Raw genomic sequence first — 19,310 nt, 5'->3', positions numbered from 1 at the left:
AGGCAAAACATTCAACACAGAATTAAAAAAAAAAAATCATTGTAAGTTAAGTTTATTCTAACTATAAATATACAGAAAGGGTATGTAGGATTCAGCACTCTGCACAATTTCAAATATCTATATTTATCAGACATTTATATGTATCTATATTTATCAGACTATGTTTCTACCCTATTACCAGTACTACACTGTCTTTTTGTTTTAAAGTTCTTTTATGATTATGCATGTATGATGAGGGTTGTGAACCTACCCTTTAATGGCCAAGCCATCTCTCCATTCTCTCCAGTTGTGTATGTTTGCATGTGGCTATGTGCAGATGAGTGCAGGCACCCTCAGAGGTCAGAGGTGTTTCTTCTTCCAGGAGCTGGAGTCATTGGCAGTTGAGAGCTGGCTAATGTGGGTGCTGGGAACCATACTTGAGTCCTCTATGAGAGCAATAGATAGTATTTAACTGCTGAGCCATCTCCAACCCCTACTGCACGATCTTCAGTGTTATGTTATAGTAACTTTTGAAACCTCATATGTTCTCTAGTTTGCTTCCTTTTTAGTATTTTCAAACTATGCATTTTCACACAAATTTTAGTGTTTGCTTTCATTTTCCATGGAAAGAAATCCTGGGCATGCTGAAAAATATAAACAAATCCCATTGGGAGCTTGGTTTGGTGGTGCATGCCTCTAATTCTAGAGGATCAGAACTTCAGAACTCTCAATAAGAGTTCCAGGCCAGTTCCAATGTCTTATGGATTGCATAAGATAATCTGAAGAACAGCAGAATTTGCTTTGTCAGGGATTGCTTTGAGCTTATAGATGACTGTGAAGTCAGGATTACCACCTGGATGTGGTGTTAGGGACTTAATCTGGAAACTTGCTAATTTTTCCACTCATTTTCAAACTTGTTTTATTAGTGAATTTTCTCTCTTTTTGTGTCCTCTTTTAGGGTGTACAAATGCCTGATTTAGATCTTAAAGAAAAAGTTGAGGCTGAGGTTCTCAGCACTGACATCCAGCCTTCCCCAGAGCGGGGAACAAGAATGAATATTCCACCAAAGAGAACAAGACGAGTTAAATCTCAGGTAGCTGTCAGTGTCCATGGTCCATTTAAAATTTTAGTGTGTATTTGTGTCCATATCATAGTGTGTATGTGGAAGTCAGAGGACAATTTTTGGAAGTTCTTTCCTACCATGGGGTCCCAGGACACAACTTTGGCTGTCATGCTTGGTGGGAAGTGCCTTTACTTGGTGAGTCATCTTCAGTAGCCCTGTGGGATACCACTCCCCGACTCCCCTAGACAGGGCCGGGTTTCTCTGTCTGTACTGGAGCTCACTCTGTAGACCAGGCTGTTCTTTGCCTCCTGAGTGCTTAGATTAAAGGCATTTGCCACCACCACCTAGCTCCCATGGACTATTTTTAATAGAATTTATCTGGGGTTTGGTTTTTTTTTTAGAGACGGGATCTCATGAACTTAATCATTTGGGGGAGTAGTAGCAGTGTGTTTGTTTGTGTAACCCTGGTTGTCCTGAAATTAGCTCTATAGACTGTGGAGCAATGGGCTACGCGCAGACAGCCTGGATTCCAGTCAAGGCAAGATCTTGAACCCTGGGACCCAGTAGTGATAATTCACAAATTACATGGGACAGGTGTTCTCTCATGTTTCCTGGATCCTGTCTCCTGTCTCCTGTCAGAGTTCCTGTCCGTGCTCCCCCCCCCCCCACACACACACACATACAGACACACACACACACACACAGGAGAGGCCTGGCTATCAGCCACTTAGGAACAGCACCAAGCCATCTAACATGCAAATTAGGTTTCCCCCAAACTCTCAGCCCAAGCCAATGAGAGGGGCTTGCTGTCAAACTCTAAATAACTGCTAGAACTGTATATAGGAGAGCCATGCAGGGAATTAAAGGAATGTGAGAACTATTCCTTTGTCTGATCCTTTTGTTCCAAGAGCTGTAACACCTGGGAAGAGATCTTCTCAATTCCTCCCTGGATTGTCTGCTTTTCACCTACCCAGGCTCAGAGTTACCTAGCAACCTGCAAGGCAGGGCAGAGGCTTCTACTTCCCTCGCTGGGGCCTTCCCACCAGGCCTGGATAAAGGTTTCCATGGAAAACTTCTGGTACCTAGGCCCACAATAGACCAGACTGGTCTCAAACTGCCTGCCTGTGCCTCTCAAGTACTGGGATTACCACTGTTCATTAAGACCCTACCTCTTAAAACTAATTGTATGATCCCGAGTAATTATGCTAATATTAATTGTATTTATTTATTTATTTTTAGTCAGACTCTGGAGAAGTAAATAGAAACACAGAACTGAAGAAACTTCAGATTTTTGGGGCTGGACCCAAAGTTGTGGGCCTGGCAGTAGGAGCAAAAGATAAAGAAGGTAAAATCTGTTACTCTTATAAAATGAAGTGTAATGACATGGTTGTTACAAGGCTCAAGTGATGTTTGAATTTCACTCTATGCTGTGAATTCTTTGTGGTTTAGCCTCATGAAGAATGTTTTAATCATATATAGCAAGCTTTCAATCTTTGAAAGGAAAGTACAAATTGTTTCACTAATGTTTAAGTTATTGGTTGCCATGCAATCTTCTAAAACTTACTACTTTTAAATTAAAGAGATTCTCAGACTTTTAGTAGGGAAATACACTGAGGAGAGGTTAGAACTTTATACTATGACCACCATTTTAATTTTTTAAATATTTGTCCTCTATATGTTATACCATTGAAATAAATTTTCTTTAAAGTGCTTAGTTTAGCATTATATTAGAAACTTATGGGAGTAGAGTTCCTGATGCAAAAATTATATTGCACTATTTTTATATAGCATGTTAATTTAATGTGTATTTTAACCAAGAATAAGATGGACCATTTGAGTTAATAATTTAATGAACTATTTCAAGTCATATATTGCTCTGCCTTTATGAGAGGAATAACCAATATAATGTGGATTGTGGGCTGAACTGTAAGGGATCAGATACTATTGTACCACTCTCAAGACTTTGGGAATGTCCAAGCCTGGTAATGAAGATTTATTGTAATTCCAGCTACTCAGTAGGCTGGGACAGAATACAGGTTGAGACTAGCCTGGACTACACAGTGAGTTTCTGGCCAATTCAGGCCATTTGGATTGACAAAATAGCATTAAAAATAGGTTAAAGAAAGCCGGGCGTAGTGGCGCACGCCTTTAATCCCAGCACTCGGGAGGCAGAGGCAGGCGGATTTCTGAGTTCGAGGCCAGCCTGGTCTACAAAGTGAGTTCCAGGACAGCCAGGGCTACACAGAGAAACCCTGTCTCGAAAAACCAAAAAAAAAAAAAAAAAATAGGTTAAAGATAAAAGGCTAGAGATGTAGCTCAGTGGTAAAAATATTTACCTACATAAACAAAATCAATCAAGTAACACAAAATACAAAAGAAAAAGAACAGCATCAGTCGGGCAGGAGAGATGATGGCTCAGCGGTTAAGAGCACTGACTGCTCTTCCGTAGTTAAATTCCTAGAAACCACATGGTGGCTCAGAACCATCTGTAATGGGGTCCGATGCACTCTACTGGCGTTAAATATTAAAAAAAAGAATAGCATCAGACAGCCTCATAATAATTACCACCAGTACTTCAGACATTATAAGACCTGGTTGTTGTGTTGTTTTGTTTTGTTTTAAACCTTCATCTTTTGTTTTTGTGGGTTTCTTTTATTTGAGAATTCTCATGTTTAGCCTCACAAGCCTGGGATTACAGATATGAACCATCATGCCTGGCTCTGTTCTTTTGTTTGTGGCAGGGTTTCACTGTGTATCTGTAGCTGTCCTAGAATTTGTTTTGCTATGTAGACTAGTCCGGCCTTAAACTTACATAATTCTGCCTGCCTTTGCCTCCTGAGTACTGGGATTAAAGCTGTACACAGCCATTCCTGATGCCATTCTTTTTGTTTGTTTGTTTTTTGTTTTTTTGTTTTTTCGAGACAGGGTTTCTCAGTATAGTTCTGGCTGTCCTGGAACTCACTCTGTAGACCAGGCTGGCCTCGAACTCAGAAATCCACCTTCCTCTGCCTCCTGAGTGCTGGGATTAAAGGTGTGTGCCACCACACCCGGCACCTGATGCCATTCTTATAATTACTGTGTTGCCTGACAATAATCTTAAAGAAAAAGCCTTGACTAACTGGAGACCCCACTCTAAAGCATACATATACACAGTATGTAATAAATATGGCATGCAGGTAGTCATTGAGAGTTTTAACTCTCTGGATTTGTGTAGATTAGAATCCCAAATCTGCTATACACTGGCTATATGATTTTAAAGAAGTTATCCAATTTTGCTATACCTTAGGTTCTTTATCTTCAGCTGCTAACAGTAACTAAGTCTAGCTCATATTGTTATAAGACTTTATCTAATTTAAATAATCTTAAGTAATGTGTGATTCATAATAAGAGCTCAATATCAGTTTACTTATATAACTTTTTTTTTCAAGATGAAGTCACCCGAAGAAGAAAAGTTACCAACAGGTCAGATGCATTTAACATGCAAATGAGACAACGGAAAGGAACTCTCTCTGTTAACTTTGTAAGTTATTGGGACTTGTCAGGCATGAAAGGATTTATTTTTGTCTTGCTATATATATAGTGTTCAATTAGCTTATTTGGCAACTGGAGAGACGGCTCAGTGGTTAAGAGCACTGACTGCTCTTCCAGAGGTCTTGAATTCAATTCCCAGCAACCACATAGTGGCTCACAAACCATCTGTAATGAGATCTGATGCCCTCTTCTGGTGTGTCTGAAGAGAGCAATGTGTACTCATATACATAAATAAGTAAATCTTTTTTAAAAACTAGCTTATTGATTAAAAGACATGGTGGAAAATCTCAAATTGCAGCTTTGGTTTATGTAATATTAACTTTGCTTTGTCTTATGTACATTATCCTAAATCATATGCCTGTGGGTACTGAGTTAGAGAAGAGAATATAAATCTATGCATAATTAGCCCTTGTGTCTTCAGCTTCTCTTTGCTTTGGTTTAACCAAATATAGATCAAAGACTTTTTAAAACTTGTTCTTGGAGCTGGAGAAGTGTTCAGTGGCCAAACTCACTAGACACTCTTCCAGAAGACCTGGGTCCGACACCAAGCACATATCTGGCAGCTCACAGCTATCTGTAATTCCTGTTGCAGGGCATCTGATGCCGTCTTCTGGCCTTTGGCTTCTGAGAGCACTAGGCATGTCCATGGTACACAGCAAAAAACAAAACCAGCAACAACAACAGAAATACCCATACATATTTTTAAAATTATAACAAGGGGCTGGTGAGATGGCTCAGTGGGTAAGAGCACCTGACTGCTCTTCCGAAGGTCCAGAGTTCAAATCCCAGCAACCACATGGTGGCTCACAACCATCCGTAATGAGATCTGGCGCCCTCTTCTGGAGTGTCTGAAGACAGCTACAGTGTACTTACATATAATAAATAAATAAATCTTTAAAAAAAAATAAATAAAATTATAACAAATTGCTTTTATACAGAGCAATGCAGAGCTCTTTTCTTTCTTTTGTCTTTTAAAAAAAAACATGAGACAGGTTCTGGCTACATAGGCCAGGCTGGCTTAGAATTTAGGGTGATGCCTAAGTGGCCTTAGTATGAGATGATTCTGGCTTAACCTCTTGTGCTGGGATTACAGGTGTGCATCAGCAAGCCCACCATAAAATAATCCCTTTCCCTTGGCATTATTTACTATATATATAAAACAGTGTAGTGTGGCAATTTCTAAAGCATTTACATAATGTTAGTATAAATAATCTATAGATGACTTACTCTGAGGGATGATATATATAGAATATAGACAAATATTAAGCCATTTTATTTTATGTAAGGAATTTAATCACATGTATGTTTTGATATCTACTGGAATGGGTATGCATGATTGGAGCCTGAGCTAAACCCTGACAAAATTCCAGGGATTGAAAATTTAAATTTATTTTATTATTTTTTTTTTTTTTTTTAGGTTTTTCGAGACAGGGTTTCTCTGTATAGCCCTGGCTGTCCTGGCACTCACTTTGTAGACCAGGCTGGCCTCGAACTCAGAAATCCGCCTGCCTCTGCCTCCCGAGTGCTGGGATTAAAGGCGTGCGCCACCACGCCCGGCTCTTTTTTTTTTTTTTTTTTTTTTAATTTATTTTTTTTTAAATTTCATGTACATTGGTGTTTTGCCTACATGTATGTCTGTGTGAGATATCAGAACCCCTGGAACTGGAGTTAGAGACAGTTGTGAGCTGTCATGTGGGTGCTGAGAGTTGAAACTGGGTCCTCTGGAAGAGAAACCAATGCTTTTTTTTTTTTTTTTTAATTAGATATTTTCTTCATTTACATTTCCAGTGCTATCCCAAGAGTCCCCCATGCCCTCCCCACCCACCCACTCCCACTTCTTGGCCCTGGCTTTCCCCTGTACTGAAGCATATAAAGTTTGCAAGACCAATGGGCCTCTTTTTCCACTGATGGCCGATTAGGCCATCTTCTGCTACATATGCAGCTAGAGACACGAGCTCTGGGGGTACTGGTTAGTTCATATTGTTGTTCCACCTATAGGGTTGCAGACCCCTTTAGCTCCTTGGGTACTTTCTCTAGCTCCTCCATTGGGGGCCCTGTGATCCATCCAATAGCTGACTGTGAGCATCCACTTCTGTGGAATCCAGTGCTTTTAGCCACTGGGCCATCACTCTAGTCCTCTCCAAGGATTCTTAAAAATCACTGAGGTGTGGGATACTCAGTAGCAGTTTTTCAGAATTCATTCTGTAGTATAGTATTTGTATGTTCGATTGAGTGATGGTTTTGAAGTATGAATTTACTTTCCCATTTCCCTAGATTATACTGTTTCTTTATTCTGACACTTTCTTATATCTTTATTAATTTGCATACAGAAGTTCTGAGGAGAATTGTTTGAAATAGATTTCTTTATGATTAAGCTATGTTTATTTTTTTGTTTTGTTTTGTCTTTTTAGGGTTTTTGTTTTGTTTTGTTTTTTTGAGACAGGGTTTCTCTGTATAGCCCTGGCTGTCTGGAACTCACTCTGTTCAGGCTGGCCTTGAACTCAGAAATTTGCCTGCCTCTGCCTCCCAAGTGCTGGGATTAAAGGCGTGTGCCACCACTGCCTGGCTTATGTTTAATCTTCAGTGTACATTGATTTATTTGTTTTATGGAGTAGTTCATGAGAAAAATATAATACTCCATACTGTAGAAAATATAATTATTTTTATTTATCTTCATAGGTTGATCTCTATGTTTGCATGTTTTGTGGTCGAGGAAATAATGAGGATAAACTGCTTTTGTGTGATGGGTGCGATGACAGCTATCATACATTCTGTCTACTTCCACCACTACCTGATGTGCCCAAAGGAGACTGGAGGTGTCCTAAATGTGTTGCTGAGGTACAAACTTCACCTTATGGATCCATTTAAAACTAATGACAGGAATCCATGTGTGTAATAGAAACACGTTTCCAATGGATGTGTAACAACTGTATTTCTTAACTTTTTTTCTTCTCTGACTATTATTTATAATTTTATTGTTTTAGTTGAATGAGACTTTGTACTTATTTTAACAAAATATCATGATAGATCTCTGAAGAAAAGGGATGTTTGAGATATCTAGATGTAGTCAGAGGCTTTTATGGCCTTTTAATTGCTACTTAAAAGACTTAGAGATATTTGAGTTTCTGGGACTAGTAGTGTGACGAAACCATTCTCCTAGCCTAACAGTTCAGTGGATGTCCTATAACACAAGCCTTTCTTTCCTTTGTATTTATTTGCTTCATGGATGCTAATAATGTTAACATCCTTGTGTTTGATTCCTGTTAGTCTTCCTTTTGAGGCTTATTTTGGTAGCAGAGTATTACCTTAGAAGCGTGAGCACTCAGTTGAGAGTCTAGTCTCAAGTAACTAACCTGTTGCAAATAGCGGATTCATGTTTTGCTGTGTACGGGTGATTAGATTGTTTCAGCTAAAGGAACGATCAAGAAATGCTATATTTGATACATTTATTTGCTGTATGTCTGGATATCAAACTTCGGCCGGCCCGAAAGCTTTTCCACTGATTTACTATCCATATCTCTTAGTATTGGCAGGTTTTAATGCTTTCTTTTTCACTTTTCAGTGAGTTTACCTCAGGCATCTTTTTCCCCCACAGGAATGTAACAAACCTCGAGAAGCCTTTGGATTTGAGCAAGCTGTAAGAGAATATACACTTCAAAGCTTTGGAGAGATGGCAGATAATTTTAAGTCTGATTATTTCAATATGCCAGTCCATGTGAGTAGCTATCAATTTGGTTGGCTTAGAGAGAAACAAAGATATTTTTCCTGTTAAGTTTTGTAGAAATTGGGAACAATATGAAAAAGGTTAGAGACTACCAAATCTTAAAATTAGGGACCTAATAATCTGTTTCGTTAGTTTCACTCTTTTTTGTTTTGTTTTTTGTTTATGAAATGAGGTCTCACTATGTATGTAGCATTGGCAGGCAGGCCTGGAACTTAATCTGTAGACCAGGCTGACCTGGAACTCAGAGAGATCCTCTGCCTCCTGGTGCTGGGATCAAAGGTGTGTACCACCACAACTCATAAGAAAAGCATTTTGATGTTTAAATTTTAGTTATCTTTAGCTTTTCCCTATTCTCAGTGGAGAGATAATAGGGGTTAATTCTGCTCTGGGAAATGGGTAATTTCTTTGTTTTTATCATGTTTTTGTTCAGTTTGTGTATTATGTTTCAGGAGATTATAATTATAATGAGTTAATTATCATCTTTGGTTTTATTATAGATGGTTCCTACAGAGCTAGTAGAAAAAGAATTCTGGCGGCTAGTAAGTAGCATTGAAGAAGATGTTATTGTAGAGTATGGAGCTGATATCTCTTCAAAAGATTTTGGAAGTGGATTTCCTAAAAAGGATGGTCAAAGAAAGATGTTGCCTGAAGAAGAGGTGTGGATACTGTTCTGTAAACTTCTTACTCTGAAGCTGATGTTGCATTTTCATAGAAAACTTTTTTTCTCTAATCCTAAGGGACCTTGCCAGTATCAAATATGAAATATGTAGAATTTAGACAATATAAATAAAATTTAGTTTTATAAGCAGTGGTTTTGAACTAACCATAGGTGTGCATGTGTATAGTCCCGATGCTTTGGAATGAGATCTATGAATAGTTCAGCTTGAGCTGCACACTGAAGCTGTCATAAACAAAGCATATGCATAAAGCAAAGCAATAGCTTTAAGAATTATTTTATCTCTAAATTTTAAAGTTAATTTAGTTCAAATTTTAATCCAGTTTAAAAGTTGTTTTTTAAAAATTGTATTATGATTGGGAGACAGAGGTGGGTAGATCTTTCTGAGGTCACCATGATCTACATATGAAGTTCCAGGAAAAACAACCCTCTCTTTGTTGTATTAGTGTTGTGACACATGCTGGAGTATTGTTTGGGGTAGACAGAGGACAATGTATGAGAGTCACTTCTCTCTCTCTATATAGAGTGTCTCAAGAATCTGACTGAAGTAATCAGGTTTAGTAGCAGGTGCCTTTACTCATCCAGCCTTCTCACTGGCCCTCATTTATAGTTTTTGCCTAGTTCTTCCTGTTCCACAATCTAAAAGTGGGCTGGAGACATGGCTCAGTGCTTAAGAATACTTGTTCGAGAGATCCAACATGCTCTCTGGCCTCTGAAGATATATACCTAAAATAAAGGGGAATGTCAGTAGAACCTAGGAAAGTTTAAATATTTAGATATCAAGCATTTATTTAGATTAAATTGTAGGTACCTAAATTAGTAGATTAGTTGTAGATTAGCTGTGGGTTACAAAATTCTCTTTAAGATTTTTGTTTAGTACTTGTAAACTCTTTTGTTGTTGTTGTTTAACTTTTTTTTCTTTTATAGGAATATGCACTTTCTGGTTGGAATTTGAATAACATGCCTGTTCTGGAGCAGTCCGTTCTTGCACATATTAATGTGGACATTTCTGGTATGAAGGTGCCATGGCTCTATGTGGGAATGTGCTTTTCTTCTTTTTGCTGGCATATTGAAGATCACTGGAGTTATTCCATTAACTACTTGCATTGGTATGTCCAATCTTGTTACAGCATGTGTACTTAGTGACCTTGGCTTTTTGTAATGAGGAGTTAGGGGTCATGGAGTGGTATTAGGAATTAAATCCAGGGACTCATGTTGAAGTTCGGCATGGTTCTACCTCCCAGTTCTATGTTCCCAGAAATAAGACTCAGACTCAAAGCACATTTACAAATATCTTGGCCATTATAGCTAGGGCTCCTCTCTGACTAAATTATAACTCAAGCATTTTAACCCACATTCTGCCACATATCTGGTTACCTGTGTGTCCATCTCCTCACATTTTTCTGGGTGGATCTCCCTATGCCCGGCTCTATTCCAGAATTCTTTCTTCTGGGTTTCCCACCTTCCATTTCCTGTCTAAGCCATAGGCCAAAGGCTTCTTAATTGACAAAATATTCTCTCTCCACTCATATATGCCAAGTACTTGAACTATCTATGAGCCATACTCTCATCCCTGACTCGTTTTTTTGGTTTTTTTATTTATTTTTTGAGACAAGCTAACCTCAAACTTGTGTGTAGCTCAACTTGAGCTGCTGTATATTCTGACTCTATTACTTCCAGAGTGCTAGGATTATAAGCATATATCACCATATTAGGCCTCGTCTTTTATTTTTAAGATATAATATTAGCTGATGTGTTAGGGAGAACTGACTTCAAAAGTATTTTTTACATTAAAGCAAAATAGTATACTGAGGAGGGGAAGGGAGTTGTCTCAGACTACCTACTCTTTGGAATTAAGTGTAATTACCAGAACCTAGAACAGGTTTTTTTGGTTTGTATTATTTATGTGTGTGGGTGTTCTGACTGCATGTATGTGTGTGTATGGACCATGCGTGTGCTGTGCCACAAGGGCCAGAAGAGAATATCGGATCTTCTGGAATTTTAAGCTACAGACAGCTTTGAGGTGGCACATAGCTTCAGGGTATTGAACACAAATACTCTAAATGAACAGCCAGTTTTCTTAACCACTGAATTATCTTTCCAGCCCCCAAGTTTTAAATTAAAATGTTTCTTCTGTAGTATATGATTAACGAATTAATGATGACTTACTTCGTATATTAGGGATTAAAAGACCTTGTTCCTGTTTTTAGTGTTATCACTAAAGTTCTGAGCTATATATGTAGCCATATTTTTAAATTATTTATATTTTATTTTATGTGTATACATGTGTATGTCTGAGTGTATGTGTGTGTACACATGTGTATATAAGCCTTTGGAGGTCAAGAGAGGGCATCAGATCATCTGGAACTGGAGTTTGGGTGTTTGTGAGCTGCCATGGGGATGCTAGAAACTGAACTTGGGTCCTCTGAAAGAGGACCACCTAGCCATCTCCATTCCCCCACTTTTGAAATATCTTGACAGATAAAATGAGATACTTAAACTTCATAGCTGAAAGATTTGATTTGGTATTTGAAACTTAAAGCGGTTTTTCATTTTTGTAACATTTCCTCTAAAATGCCTAAAATACATATGCAGTAAATTCATTTACTGATTTTTTTTTGTTGTTTTTCACTCAAAAGACTTTCATTCACTTAGCTCCTTACTTTTTTTTTTTTTAAAGATTTATTTATTTATAATATCTAAGTACACTGTAGCTATTTTCAGTCACATCAGAAGAGGACATCAGATCTCATTACTGATAGTTGTGAGCTACCATATAGTTGCTGGGTTTTGAACTCAGTACCTTCGGAAGAGCAGTCAGTGCTCTTAACCTCAGAGCCATCTCTCCAGCCCAGTTCCTTACCTTCTATTAGTAACTGGCTGCCTTTTTTTTTTTTTTTTCCTGACTGCCTTTTGTATCTTCATTTTAAATACTAGTTAAGAGTAAGTAAAACTGAAAATTTACTACTTCAGTTAAAGTAGCCGCATTTCAAGTGTTTTATGATTATATATGATTAGGAGCTATTTGATTTACTAGCACAAACAAAATAATACTTTTAAAAATATTACTTTATAATTTAATAAAAGATTTATTAAATTTTATGTGTATGTATGGGAAGTGTGTGTGTGTGTGTGTGTGTGTGTGTGTGTGTACACATGAGTACAGGTGCCTCTAAAGACCAGAAGATGGCATTAGATTCCCTGAAACTGGAGTTATAGACAGTTGTAAGATGCCTTATATAGGTGATGGGAACTAAACCTGGGTAATCATACAGGAGCAGCAAACTCTATCTAGTTTGCTGAGTCATCTATCTAGCCCCAAATATTGCTCCAGTAAATCCTATAGGGAATGGAATAGCTTTCATCTGTAGTCTTCTGAATTATGAAAATTAGGAAATGCAACTAGTTTTTAAATAGCTTGATTAATAAATTCATTTCTATTTTAGCGGTTTTATTACTGTGATAAAACACCATAATCAAAAGCAACTTGGGGAGGAAAGGATTTCTTTTATCTTAGAGCTTGTAGCAGTCATCCAGAGAAGTCAGGGCAGGAATCTAGAGGTCGGAATTGACGCAGAGGTCCTAGAGGAGTAGAGTACTGTTCAGCCTGCTTTCATACAGCACTTAATACCTCCAGCCTAGGGCCAGACCACCCATGGTGTGTTGGGCCCTTCTACATTAATCATAAATCAAGAAAATGTACCACAAGCTTGTCCACTGATCAGTCTGGTGGGGACATCTTCCAGTTTCCCTCTTCAAAAATGACTAGCTTGTGTCAGGTTTACACCCAACTACCAGTACTATTTCCTGAGTATTCTAAATGAACTCTAATAATAATAGATTAATGATGCCTAATTTTTGGTTTTATCTTTTTGAAGATAGCCATATTTAAAGTTTGAGTAGTTTGTAATACTAGGTTATTTCCATGAAGAGAGGAAATTGAACTGAAAGGAGTTATTTATATGGACCCTGGAGATCGTTGACTCTTTGCTTTAACCATTTGATCAGACTAGAAAAGACTCCTGTTCTGCGGTTCTAGAGAATTATTTCCATATCCTTTTGAACAGTGATTTCCATGTAATCTATTTTCTGTTCCAAAAATTACTTTTACTGATCCCCTATTTATGTACTTTGGGTTATTTGCCAAGTGGCAATGAGTGTGTATTTTACCTGTCCATATATCCTTGCCTTATTTACCATATTAGTAGTAGCATTGATTGATGGGATGGATGCCAGGTTTCTGGGCATATAACCTATGGCCAGGAATACGGCATGGTTAATTATAATTTAGTGGATTTGAATGAAAGACCCTGGCTTTATTTGGTACCATGTTCTACCTAGCTAAACAGTTATTTCTTTTGCTAGGGGCGAGCCAAAGACATGGTATGGTGTACCATCTCATGCTGCAGAACAACTGGAGGAGGTGATGAGGGAGCTGGCCCCCGAGTTATTTGAATCCCAGCCTGATCTCCTACATCAGTTAGTAACCATCATGAACCCAAATGTGCTCATGGAGCATGGTGTGCCTGTGAGTCTTCTTGTGTCTTCCTTCAGCATTTTTAAAGATTTTCTAGTATAGCCAAATTAGAGTTTATACTTTGAATAGAACTTTAATATTAAGAAGGGATCCTTAAAGTATGAGTAACCTATTTTTCAATAAAAACTGTTAATTTTATTTTCTTTTTAAACTTTTGTTGTTTGGTTTTTAGTTTGTTTTTCGAGACAGGGTTTCTCTGTGTAGCCCTGGCTGTCCTGGAACTCATTCTGTAGACCAGGCTGGCCTTGAACTCAGAAATCCACCTGCCTCTGTCTCCCGAGTGCTGGAATTAAAGTCCTGCACCACCACTGCCTTGCCTTTTTTTCTTCTTCTTCTTTTTTAAGTAGAGTATTACTTGGTAACTCTTCTGTGGACCACACACCAAGTGTGGACCAAGCTGACTGGATTCAAATACATAGAGATCTACCTCCTTCTGCTTCCCAAGTGCTGGCATTAAAGTGTATACTGCCATGCCCAACTTGTTTTTGATTTAAGAATTATTTTTTCAAAATATTTTGTGTGGTCATTTTCACAATTTAAAGTATACTTTTGATTTTAATATGTACTTTGATTTTATTAAGACATTCAATTTCACCAGGCAGTGGTGGCAGAAGCCCTTATTAATCTCAGCACTTGAAAAGCAGGGGCAGGTGGATTTCTTCACTCAAACTCTGTCTCAAAAAACCAAAATTAAATAAGTATTTGATTTCACATGTTACTTAAATGTGTGAAGTATCATTTCCAAATGTTTGGGGTTTTTAATTTTTTTTAGAGAGTTATTCAATGTGTATGAATGCTTTGCAAGTATATATGTACATCGTGTACATGCCTGGTACCTGAGGAAGTCAGAAGAGGGCTTTGATTCCTTAGAACTAGAGATGAGAATGTTTATGAACCACCATGTGGGTGGAATCAAACCTGGGTCTTGTGCAGGCAGTAAGTGCTCTTAATGGATGAGCCATTTCTCCAGTTTATTTTATGTGTATGAGTGTTTTGCTTGCATGTATGTGTGTGTGCTATATGTATTCCTGGTTCCTTCGGGGGCGAAAAGGAGACACTGGATCCCTATAAAAGGCATTATGGCTTGTTGTTAGCTGCCATGTGAGTGATAGAAACTGACCTAGATTCTTTTGTGGTTTTGTTTGTGAGCCCAGCCTTTGCCCTGTTGTGCCATGATGCATGTGTTGTAGTTTGGAGAACAACTTGTAGGATTCATTCCTCTAATTACACCATGTGGATCCTGGAGATTGAATTCAGGTCATCAGGCATGGTAGTGTTATGGTCTGACTCCCCCAGAATAGCAGTAGCCGTTTGGTTCTATGCCTGTCAGCTATTTCATATCGTTGCTGTAACAGACCTGCCAGTCATTGACACAAAGAAGTGACTAGCCATGGCTCAAGGACATGCTGATCACATACCCTGCTTTGTTCTGTATTTTCTGATTGAGGTTTGCTAATCTTAAGAAATTCCACAAACCTTTACATAGGATCCATCAAGTCAAAGGTCAATATGAACTGTTCTGACTAAAATGGCTTGAGTCAGAGATGATCCCCGGGCAACCCTTTCTGCACCTGCATATGAGCTCACTGTGGTTTTTCTCGCTGACACTGAAGAATGCTACTAATAAGCTAAAAAGTTACGATTATAATACTCATGCTCTGTTATCTCACTGTTCTGAAATTTCCCTGTTCACCCTGCCTCGAAAGAAAAAACAAATGTACTATGGAATCACCACTTAGCTCAGATATTGGTAGGTGGGTTTTTGTTCTTTTGAGAGAGAGTTGGTTTTTTTGTTTGTTTGTTTTTTTTGGTTTTTTTTTTTTTTTTCATTTCTATTTCTCAGGTAGCAGCTGGCCTTGAATTTGCTGTATACGTTTGCAACGTACATTTGGCACTCATTAAAACTTTTTGTTTTGTTTTATTTTTGTTTGTTTGTTTGTTTGAACTGCTAAGGCTGGAACACAAGGCCTTGTACACTTTATGGTTTTCCAAGACAGGGTTTCTCTGTGTAGCCCTGGTTGTCCTGGAACTCACTTTGTAGACCAGGCTGGCCTCGAACTCAGAAATCCGCCTGCCTCTGCCTCCCAAGCACTGGGATTAAAGGTGTGCGCCCACCATGCCCGGCCCCCTTGTATACTTTATAAATTTACTTTACCACTAAGCTACATTCCCTCAGGGTTTATTTGTCCAGGTTTGGCATTGAATTCGTGCTCCTTCTGTTTCTGGCTCCCTGCTTCTGGGTTTACAAGTATGTGCTACTACATTCCCTTCATATAATGGTGATTCAAATGTAGATAAATTATGTTACCTTTGTCTTCAAACGGTGGATTTATGCTAGGACCCAGAGGATTAAGGTTAAACCTACTTAAAATAGTTGTTGCCACTGTCTTGAAATATCTTCCATGTTTACATGCTAATTCTGTTTGATTTAACAACTGATGTGTATCAAGATACACTTTCAGAATATATTTTTGTAGGTTGTAATTAAAACACCTAAAGCATGATGGTGCACATCTTTAATCCCAGCACTCGAGGGGCAGAGGCAGATGGATCTCTGATTTTGAGGCCAGTCTGGTTTACAGAGTTCCAGGACAGACAGGGCTCTTACATACACAGAAACTGTTTTGGAAAACCCGAAATGATAAAATGAAAAAAACAAAACAAAACTGTTTTTTAAACTAATTTTAAAAAGCATTCATAATATTATCACAAAACAAAGTTACATTTGGTAAAATGGATTGGGTGGTATTTCATGACATTAACTGATCAATTTACTTCTAAATATTATCTAATGATTGAAGGAAATTTAATCTTCTATCTTTATAACAAAGGAACAAAACTCAGTTTTCTTACTTTTTAAAGAAAAAGGTCTTTTTTGTTTTTTTAAAGGAGGGTTCTCATTTAGCTCATGCTTATAGCAATGAATGACCTTGAGCTCCTGACCCTTCTGCTTCTACTCTTTGAGTACTAGAATTACAGACATTCATCATTACTTACAAGACTTAGGAAGTTGAGTACAGTTTTCTCTTTGAGAGTTTCTTTTGGCTGCTCATTCTTGTCATATATTTTATCATTTTAAGAAAGCAGAGTTTGGCCGGGCAGTGGTAGTGGTGCACGCCTCTAATCCCAGCACTTGGGAGGCAGAGGCAGAGGCAGAGGCAGATGGATTTCTGAGTTCAAGGCTAAGCCTGGTCTATAGAGTGAGTTCCACGACAGCCAGGGCTACACAGACGAACCCTGTCTCAAGAAAGAGTTTGCCTAAGGCGGGCATGGTGGCGCACGCCTTTAATCCCAGCACTGGGGAGGCAGAGGCAGGCGAATTTCTGAGTTCGAGGCCAGCCTGGTCTACAAAGTGAGTGCCAGGACAGCCAGGGCTACACAGAGAAACCCTGTCTCGAAAAACCAAAAAAAAAAAAGAAAGAGTTTGCCAGACAGTGATGGCAGAAGCCTTTAATCCCAGCACTCGGAAGCAGAGACAGGTGGAACTCTTTTGAGTTTGAGACTAACGTGGTCTACAGAGAGTTCAAGGACAGCCAGGGCTACACAGAGAATCTCTGTCTTGCGGGGTCTAGGAGGACAGCCAGGGCTACACAGAGAATCCCTGTCTTGCGGGGTCTAGGGTGAGGAGTTGGAGGGAGGCAGAGTTGTAGCTGTTTCTTAAATCCTAAAATTATTTCTGATATTTATAAGGTAATCTGTTATTTTCAATTTTAGAAAGTATTTTTGAAATGATCTGAGTTGGCTTGTCTTTTCCCCTCATTTTAATCTCTGTTCCTAATTTGCCTTTAGGTGTACAGGACTAATCAGTGTGCTGGAGAGTTTGTGGTGACCTTTCCTCGTGCCTATCACTCTGGATTTAACCAGGGATACAACTTTGCCGAAGCGGTGAACTTCTGTACTGCTGACTGGGTCTGTTCTATAGCACGTGGCTGTTGTACGTCTACTAACACCCCTATAAAATTTTTGCTTAGCTGGGTGTGGGGTAGTGCCCTTGAATATTTCAGGGTATACTGGAGTAACTATTGTGATTTAGATTTTTCATTGCATTCCTTATTCATTATTTTCCCTGGTATGTTTGCAATTAAATGGGCAGTTACTTGTTTGTCTCTCCTGAGGGAATAGATATGTTTTTTCTAGTCTTCATTCTCACTGAGCTCTTTTAGATCTTAAAATGTATAAATGATGGGACTAAAGAGATGGCTTAGTGGTTGAGGGGCAGTAGCTGCTCTTCCAGAGGACCCAGATTCAATTTCTAGCACCCACATGGCAGCTCACAACTCCAGTTCCAGGGGATCTGTCATGATCACATAGACATATATGTAGGCAAGACACCCGATGCACATAAAATAAAAATAAATAAATCTTTTAAAAACATGTATAATTAAAACACAACAATGACTATATCAAACCACAGTTAGTTGTGACTATATCATGTTGAATGAGAAATGACTGGCAAAGTCTGAATGAATGCTTAATACACGCTGAATTTATTTTCCACCCCCAGTAATGCTGGGTTCTTTGACTTTTTAACACTTTTGCTGTGGGGAACACTAATTAAACACTGATCTTACATTTTCTTTGGATAATTTAATTTGTTACATTTCATGACTAGTCCATCATACAAAAGATATATAATAATAAAATAGATAGTATTTTGTATTTGGCATGGAACTTTGCTGTGTTTCCTAGCCTGCCCTTGAACTAGGCTGGGCATGAACTATGAGCTGTCTTGTCTTGGTTTAGTATTTTAAAACTTCTTCCATATTTGGCTGTGGAAACATAATACAGTGTAATTAAAACTCAGTTAAGGGTTTGTTTTGGGCCTGAGCTCTTTTGAAAAGTACCTAACATTAATTAGGATTTACACGATACTGGATAGATATAGGGCAGGATACAGGATGATTCAGGTAAGAGTCAGAGATGATTTTTAATGTCTTTAATATGATCACTAATACGGGTTTTCATCCATCCATCCATCCATCCATTCATCTATTCATCCATCTGTCTGAGGTAAGGTCTTAATTAACTATGTAGCCATAACTTACCTGAAACTCATTATGTAGACTAGGCTAACCTCAAATTCACAATTCCTCTGTCTCCTGAGTGCTGGCCAGCATACCCAGTAAATACTGATATTTGATCTTGAGAATCTCTGAATTTTAGTGGTCTTAAATTTTTAAATTTTGTGTGTTTTCTACATCTATTTAGTGTGTGTGCTGCAGTATGCATGTGGAAGTCAGAAGAAAACTGATAGGAGCTAGTTGTTCTACCATGTGGGTCCCAGGGCTTGAATTCAGATTATCAAACTTATTATAAAGTGCCTTTACCTGCTGAACCATCTCATCAGCCCAAAGGCCTAAGGTTTTTTCACCTTCTGTGTCAAGAGACTAATAGCTTGACTTACCCAACCCTAAGCAACTTAAATGTTAATAGTTAAGAGCTATTGGTTTTTTTAAGGTGAAGGTTGTGACGTGAATGAAAATTTAAAAGCTTTTCTAAGTTGCCATGACTATCAGTTCTGACTTCCTCACATGTTATAATAATTAAGGACTGCAAAAAATCCAAAAACAAATGAGGCCTTATGGTTCATCCTATCACTTGGTAGGTTGAGGCACAGGGATTGCTGTGAGTTAGAGGTTAGACTGGACTCCAGCGTAAGTTAGACCCTGTGTCAGAATCCCTGAAAGGTGTAGAGTAAGATACAAAGGAGTTGTGTGACATTAGTGGACAGTTATAGCCACAAGTTCAAAATATCTTTCCGTGGATTCATTTAATGAATACAACACTGCTTGGTTCAAAT

General features: G+C 38.4%; 1 protein-coding gene across 1 annotated transcript in view; it reads left to right on the top strand.

Moving 5' to 3' along the window:
* Positions 1-19,310, top strand: part of Kdm5a (lysine demethylase 5A) — a 73,505-nt gene that overhangs the window by 15,214 nt on the left and 38,981 nt on the right. The window contains exons 5-13 of the mRNA XM_085840018.1: positions 938-1,072; positions 2,282-2,387; positions 4,471-4,562; positions 7,253-7,411; positions 8,169-8,288; positions 8,795-8,953; positions 9,901-10,082; positions 13,339-13,501; positions 17,300-17,419. Of these exons, the coding sequence (XP_085696144.1) occupies positions 938-1,072; positions 2,282-2,387; positions 4,471-4,562; positions 7,253-7,411; positions 8,169-8,288; positions 8,795-8,953; positions 9,901-10,082; positions 13,339-13,501; positions 17,300-17,419 (1,236 nt within the window). The remainder of the gene's footprint in view (positions 1-937; positions 1,073-2,281; positions 2,388-4,470; positions 4,563-7,252; positions 7,412-8,168; positions 8,289-8,794; positions 8,954-9,900; positions 10,083-13,338; positions 13,502-17,299; positions 17,420-19,310) is intronic.

The sequence above is a fragment of the Mus caroli genome, unplaced genomic scaffold (genome assembly GCF_978045245.1).
Source record: "Mus caroli unplaced genomic scaffold, Mus_caroli_1 scaffold_7, whole genome shotgun sequence".
NCBI lineage: Eukaryota > Metazoa > Chordata > Mammalia > Rodentia > Muridae > Mus > Mus caroli.
This window is presented reverse-complemented; position numbering and strand designations above follow the sequence as displayed.